Source organism: Balaenoptera acutorostrata, chromosome 3 (assembly GCF_949987535.1).
Source record: "Balaenoptera acutorostrata chromosome 3, mBalAcu1.1, whole genome shotgun sequence".
Taxonomy (NCBI): Eukaryota; Metazoa; Chordata; class Mammalia; order Artiodactyla; family Balaenopteridae; genus Balaenoptera; species Balaenoptera acutorostrata.
Genome location: NC_080066.1, coordinates 85981839 through 85989969, shown reverse-complemented (window position 1 = coordinate 85989969; position 8131 = coordinate 85981839). Strand labels below are relative to the sequence as shown.

Sequence of the window (8131 nt, the reverse complement as noted above, 5' to 3'; positions counted from 1 at the left end):
TTGAGAGACTGGGAAAGGACAGTCTTCCATTTAACTTTTGCCACAGTTAAATCACATGTGGTTAAGCAAGAGTTAATTTAACATAATTCATAGGAAAAGTCAAGTGCTGAATTTGTAAGCATTTCTCCAAGGGTGTGAATATTGCAGTCCCCAACCCACCGAAAACACAATCAAAAGCCCTTTATTCATACTAGTGGGTGTGTTTAGCCCTAGGTACCCAATGTCAGCCTGGCCTTTGTAATTGACTTGAGTGCTTCTGCCCCAGTCATTACAAAGCTCCCATCTCAGGGCAGGACAGTGAGGAGTTGGGCATGAGTCTTGCTGATGGCTTGTCTTTTCCAAAGCATGTTTTGTGGAATTGGGCCTTTAGAGCTGCAGTTTCCTGCACAAATCTTGGCCTCCGTATTTTCTCCTGCACTCTGGTTTCTGGTTTGGATGCGCCCAGATGACCGGTGTCTCCCAGCTCACTGACACCCCACAGGAAGTAAGTGTATAAAAGGCCAGAGGCCACGGTTGTTCATGGGAAGAGGACTACCTGGCAAAGGTGGGTGGTTTCCATGTGGAATACTGTTGAGAAGTGCTCCAGGGCAGGGACTGACCAAACTCTTTTAGTGGTCGAGGCACTTGTCTGAATTTCTTGGGATGAAAATCATTCCCAGCAGGTCGCTGGTCTCATCTGGGTGCAAGGATAAGTCATTTTTCTTCTGCATCTTTTCAACACATCGACCTTGCAATGTCTGCACGTGGAAGCGTCTCAGAAGTGTGACCAGGGTGACCTTCATCATCACCATGGCAATGTATTTTCCCGCACAGGCCCGGGGCCCAAAGCCAAATGGCTGAAAGTACCTGTAAGGAACCTAGGAAAATGATCAGACAATTAGCCAGAGAAGTAAAGGCTAGAGTCATGCATATCTATTTGATTCATCCTGAAAACACTGTGAGTCAGAATGCTCGGTTTCGGCGACTTGGCCATACTGCTCCTTCATGGAGAGAAATGACTGTAACTCAGATAAGCCTCTTTCTCCCTCCAGTTTGATTCACCCTTTGTGATACGGACACAACTTCAAACAATCCCCAGTTTTGCTTTTCATGTAAATACTCAACTAGCTCTGTGGGAAGACCACGGCTTTACTGCTATTCTGCCAGTCATTGAGGCAAAGATTTTTTTTGTGCCAGGCCATATAACATGATGACAAGGACAAATTTAGGCAAAGGTGTGGATTCCCTGTCTATTAGTGCCAAGGATCTAAATATTTTTAGTTATACAAATATTTAATGGGACACCTCTGCCTGTCTTGTCCCCATTTGGACTCACATAGTGCCTGACACTTAATACACACTCAGTAAGTTATTTTTGACCAATTGCCAACATGGCATGGGTTGCTTATATAGAAATGGAATGAATTAGACAACTGGTTTAACTGAGATCATATTTCCATATGCAAATGGAAAAAGGGGGCACAGAGGGAACTATCTGGATAATTCAGGTTAAAAAAATCTTTGCCTAGAATTGACATAATGGAGGCAGAATCTCCAGTACACCTCAATTACAGAAAAAGAACAAGCTGAGGCTCTTCTAATTACAAAGTCTTATATAGAATGAGGCCTAGTGCTTGTGGGGCCATTTGGGAAACCAAAGACCCACTGCAAAAACCAAATCTTTTCTTCTCACTTGATTTGCATCTGAAGCAGAAGTGGATTTCCTTGACTTAGATGATGCTATGGCTGAATCTACATGGTGACAGCGTGATAAGTTTAAATGGAAAAGTTAAGTTTAAATAGGTTGGTTAAAGAAAGTTTGCCTCATTTTAAGCAAATTAAGGGCCTGAATTGTTCACCGTTTGACCTATTTTGTGGCCTCCATGAAGACATTTCTGAGAGCTGGAGAGCCAGCCTCCTTGGCTTGAGGACAGACATGGTGGCCTTTTTCCAAGCTAGGCAAAATGTGTTTTCCTGGTGAGGTGTGAAGAGAATGAGTAAATAGAATGAAATATACACGGTGAAAACACAGAAACAGAGAGGACTTAACAGTTGACATTTTCAAGAGTGGCGCACTCAGTTTTAAGGAAGGGCTCTTACATTCTTGGCAAAGTTTTCAAGAGTAAATTCATTGGGCTTGGGGAAAAACTCGAGTCTATGCATTCTTCCAATATTCAGGATAATGTTAGTCCCCCTTTTCACTGGGTAGCCATCGATGACATCATCCTCTAAGGCTTTGCGCATGACCAGGTCCACAACAGGCTGGTACCGCATGCTCTCATAAATAAAGTTTTCTACCACTTTTAGTGTTTGTATATCATCAATCCTTATGTCTCTTTCACCTGTGGGATCAGATAAAAAGGACAAAGGAGGTCATGTTAGTTTCAACATGTGGTGGGCATGAAACTCTTAGTTTCAGATCAGTATAGTTATAGGTCAGTTCGGTCTTGGTTGAAAAAATTTATGTATATATAATTCTAAAATACTTTATGTTTGGTCCACAGAGTATCTTATGAAAGTTTAGATTTGAAGTCAATTATCTTAACATCTGAGGGATTTCATAGAAATGTCTGGACTTGTAGAAAAATAAAAAAACAGGTAACATTGGACTCACATCCCCACATGGCAATAGTTGGCTGAGGGTGTGTGGCTGATGCCCCCTTTAGAGGGACTTCCTCTCTGCAGCATCACGTAGACCTATCTAATCTGCTTCAAACATTTATTGCCACCTGTGCGGTTCTTTTTTTTTTTTTAATTATTATTTATTTATTTATTTATTTTTGGCTGTGTTGGGTCTTCGTTTCTGTGCGAGGGCTTTCTCCAGTTGCGGCGAGCGGGGGCTACTCTTCATCGTGGTGCATGGGCCTCTCATTGTTGCTGCCTCTCCCATTGCAGAGCACAGGCTCCAGATGCGCAGGCTCAGTAGTTGTGGCTCACGGGCCTAGCCGCTCCGCGGCATGTGGGATCTTCCCGGACTGGGGCACGAACCCATGTCCCCTGCATTGGCAGGCAGATTCTTAACCACTGCGCCACCAGGGAAGCCCACCTGTGTGTTTCTTGAGTTTTGTCCCCTACTCTAAATTATAGAAGACATTCATTCCTCCTCTAGTCAAGTGACATGGTGAGATTAATGATGTTCACAGAAATTTTCTCTTCTGGTATCCTATGCAGTCATCTGTCAGAAAATATCACTGATAGCTACCCACCACCAGTCCCTCCAATCAGGAAACTTGCAGAAGCCTCTTAGATAGCCTCATCCACCAGAGGGCAGACAGCAGAAGCAAGAAGAACTACAATCCTGCAGCCTGTGGAACAAAAACCACATTCACAGAAAGATAGAAAAGATGAAAAGGCAGAGGACTATGTACCAGATGAAGGAACAAGATAAAACCCCAGAAAAACAACTAAATGAAGTGGAGATAGGCAACCTTCCAGAAAAAGAATTCACAATAATGATAGTGAAGATGATCCAGGACCTCGGAAAAAGAATGGAGGCAACGATCGAGAAGATGCAAGAAATGTTTAACAAAGATCTGGAAGAATTAAAGAACAAACAGAGATGAACAATACAATAACTGAAATGAAAAGTACACTAGAAGGTATCAATAGCAGAATAAGTGAGGCAGACGAACGGATAAGTGACCTGGAAGACAAAATGGTGGAATTCACTGGTGTGGAACAGAATAAAGAAAATGAATGAAAAGAAATGAAGACAGCATAAGAAACCTCTGAGACAACATTAAACGCAACAACATTCGCATTATACGGGTCCCAGAAGGAGGAGAGAGAGGGAAAGGACCTGAGAAAATATTTGAAGAGATTATAGTCGAAAACTTCCCTAACATGGGAAAGGAAATAGCCACCCAAGTCCAGGAAGCGCAGAGAGTCCCATACAGGATAAACCCAAGGAGAAACATGCCAAGACACATAATAAATTGGCAAAAATTAAAAACAAATTATTGAAAGCAGCAAGGGAAAATCGACAAATAACATACAAGGAAACCCCCATAAGGTTAACAGCTTATTTCTCAGGAGAAACTTTACAAGCCAGAAGGGAGTGGCATGATATACTTAAAGTGATGAAAGGGAAGAACCTACAGCCAAGATTACTCGACCCAACAAGGATCTCATTCAGATTCGATGGAGAAATCAAAAGCTTCACAGACAAGCGAAAGGTAAGAGAATTCAGCACCACCAAACCAGCTGAACAACAAATTCTAAAGGAGCTTCTCTACGTTGGAAACACAAGAGAAGAAAAACCTACAAAAACAAACCCAAAACCATTAAGAAAATGGTAATAGTAATATACATATCGATAATTACCTTAAACGTGAATGGATTAAATGCTCCAACCAAAAGACACAGGCTCGCTGAATGGATACAAAAAACAAGACCCATATATATGCTGCCTACAAGAGACCCACTTCAGACCTAGGGACATATACAGACTGAAAGTGAGGGGATGGAAAAAGATATTCCATGCAAATGGAAATCAAATAAAGCTGCAGGAGCAATACTCATATCAGATAAAATACACTTTAAAATAAAGAATGTTACAAGAGGCAAGGAAGGACACTACATAATGATCAAGGAGACAATCCAAGAAGAAGATATAACAATTATAAATATATATGCACCCAACATAGGAGCACCTCAATACATAAGGCAACTGCTAACAGATATAAAAGAGGAAATCGACAGTAACACAATAAGAGTGGGGGACTTTAACACCTCACTTACACCAGTGGACAGATCATCCAAAAAGAAAATTAATAAGGAAACAGAAGTGTTAATTGATACAACAGACCAGATAGATTTAATTGATATCTATAGGACATTCCATCCAAAAACAGCAGATTACACTTTCTCCTCAAGTGCACACAGAACATTCTCCAGGATAGATCACATCTTGGGTCACAAATCAAGCCTCAGTACATTTAACAAAATTGAAATCATATCAAGCATCTTTTCTGACCACAACACTATGAGATTAGAAATCAATTACAGGGAAAAAAAAGGTAAAAAACACAAACATATGGAGGCTCTACAATACGTTACTAAATAACCAAGAGATCACTGAAGAAATCAAAGAGGAAATCAAAAAATACCTAGAGACAAATGAAATTGAAAACACGATAATCCAAAACCCATGGGATGCAGCAAAGCAGTTCTAAGACGGAATTTTATAGCAATATAAGCCTACGTCAAGAAACAAGAAAAATCTCAAGCAAACAATTTAACCTTACACATAAAGGAACTAGAGAAAGAAGAATAAACAAAACCCAAAGTTAGCAGAAGGAAAGAAATCGTAAAGATCAGAGCAGAAATAAATGAAATAGAAACAAAGAAAACAGTAGCAAAGATCAATAAAACTAAAAGCTGTTTCTTTGAGAAGACACCAAAATTGACAAACCATTAGCCAGACTCATCAAGAAAAAGAGGGAGAGGACTCAAATCAATAAAATTAGAAATGAAAAAGGAGAAGTTACAACAGACACTGCAGAAATACAACGCATCCTAGGAGACTACTACAAGCAACTCTATGCCAATAAAATGGACAACCTGGAAGAAACGGACAAATTGTTAGAAAGGTATAACCTTCCAAGACTGAACCAGGAAGAAATAGAAAATATGAACAGACCAATCACAAGTAATGAAATTGAAACTGTGATTAAACATCTTCCAACAAACAAAAGTCCAGGACCAGATGGCTTCACAGGTGAATTCTATCAAACATTTAGAGAAGAGCTAACACTCATCCTTCTCAAACTGTTCCAAAAAATTGCAGAGGAAGGAACACTCCCAAACCCATTCTATGAGGCCACCATCACCCTGATACCAGAACCAGACAAAGAGACTACAAAAAAAGAAAATTACAGGCCAATATCACTGATGAATATAGATGCAAAAATCCTCAACAAAATAATAGCAAACAGAATCCAACAACACATTAAAAGGATCATACACCATGATCAAGTGGGATTTATCCCAGGGATGCAAGGATTCTTCAATACATGCAAATCAATCAAGGTGATACACCATATTAACACACTGAAGAGTAAAAACCATATGATCATCTCAATAGATGCAGAAAAAGCTTTGGACAAAACTCAACACCCAGTTATGATAAAAACTCTCCAGAAAGTGGGCATAGAGGGCACCTACCTCAACATAATAAAGGCCATCTACGACAAACCCACAGCTAACATCATTCTCAATGGTGAGAAACTGAAAGCATTTCCTCGAAGATCAGGAACAAGACAAGGATGTCCACTCTCACCACTATTATTCAAGATAGTTTTGGAAGTCCTAGCCACAGCAATCAGAGAAGAAAATAAAAGGAATACAAATTGGAAAAGAAGAAGTAAAACTGTCACTGTTTGCAGATGATATGATACTATATATAGAGAATCCTAAAGATGCCACCAGAAAACTACTAGAGGTAATCAATGAATTTGGTAAAGTTGGAGGATACAAAATTAATGCACAGAAATCTCTTGCATTCCTATACACTAATGATGAAAAATCTGAAAGAGAAATGAAGGAAACACTCCCATTTACCATTGCAACACGAAGAATAAAATACCTAGGAATAAACCTACCTAGGGAGACAAAAGACCTGTATGCAGAAAACTATAAGACACTGATGAAAGAAATTAAAGATGATACCAACAGATGGAGAGATATACCATGGTCTTGGATTTGAAGAATCAATATTGTAAATTTCATGTAATGTCTGAAACATTTACATTAACACATGAAATTTCTAAAAATCTTATATGTTCTGGTATAATGTTATAAGTCATAATCCTAGTTGTTACTTTAAAATGTATATCTCAGAAATAACTAATTTTCTTGTCAACTGCAAAAAAAAAAAAAGAATCAATATTGTGAAAATGGCTATACTGCCCAAAGCAATCTACAGATTCAGTGCAATCCCTATCAAATTACCAATGGCATTTTTTACAGAACTAGAACAAAAAAATCTTAAAATTTGTATGGAGACACAAAAGACCCTGAATAGCCAAAGCAGTCTTGAGGGAAAAGAACAGAGCTGGAGGAATCAGACTCCCTGACTTCAGACTATACTACACAGCTATAGTGATCAAGACAATATGGTACTGGCACAAAAACCGAAATATAGATCAATGGAACAAGATAGAAAGCCCAGAGATAAACCCATACACCTATGGTCAAGTAATCTATGACAAAGGAGGCTAGGATATACAATGGAGAAAAGACCGTCTCTTCAATAAGTGGTGCTGGGACAACTGGACAGCTACATGTAAATGAATGAAATTAGAACACTCCTTAACACCATACACAAAAATAAACTCAAAATGGATTAGAGTCCTAAATATAAGACTGGACACTATCAAACTCTTAGAGGAAAACATAGGAAGAACACTCTTTGACATAAATCACAGCAAGATATTTTTTGATTCACTTCCTTGAGTAATGGAAATAAAAACAAAAATAAACAAATGGGACCTAATGAAACTTCAAAGCTTTTGCACAGCAAAGGAAACCATAAACAAGACAAAAACACAACCCTCAGAATTGGAGAAAATATTTGCAAATGAGTCATTGGACAAAGGATTAATCTCCAAAATGTATAAACAGCTGATGAAGCTCAATATTAAAGAAAAAAACAACCCAATCCAAAAATGGGCAGAAGACCTAAACAGACATTTCTCCAAAGAAGACATACAGATGGCTAGGAAGAACATGAAAAGCTGCTCAACATCACTAATTATTAGAGAAATGCAAATCAAAACTACAATGAGGTATCACCTCACATCAGTTAGAATGGGCATCATCAGAAAATCTGCAAACACCAAATGCTGGAGAGGGTTTGGAGAAAATGGAACCCTCTTGCACTGTTGGTGGGAATGTAAATTGATACAGCCACTATGGAGAACAGTATGGAGGTTCCTTAAAAAACTAAAAGTAGAATTCCCATATGACCCAGCAATCCCACTACCGGGCATATACCCACAGAAAACCATAATTCAAAAAGGCACATGCACCCCAATGTTCATTGCAGCACTATTTACAATAGCCAGGTCATGGAAGCAACCTAAATGCCCATCGACAGATGAATGGATAAAGAAGATGTGGTACAATTATACAATGGAATATTACCCAGCCA

The 8131-nt window shown here is 39.1% G+C and overlaps 1 protein-coding gene across 1 annotated transcript in view; it reads right to left on the bottom strand.

Annotated features, from left to right (window-relative positions):
- Nucleotides 1-608: 608 nt before the first annotated feature.
- LOC103011787 (aromatase-like) overlaps nt 609-8131 on the bottom strand; it is a 29989-nt gene continuing 22466 nt past the window's right edge. Inside the window, exons 8-9 of the mRNA XM_007170395.3 lie at nt 2080-2321; nt 609-857 (exon numbers count right to left, since the gene is read on the bottom strand). Coding sequence (XP_007170457.2) covers nt 609-857; nt 2080-2321 — 491 coding nt within the window. The remainder of the gene's footprint in view (nt 858-2079; nt 2322-8131) is intronic.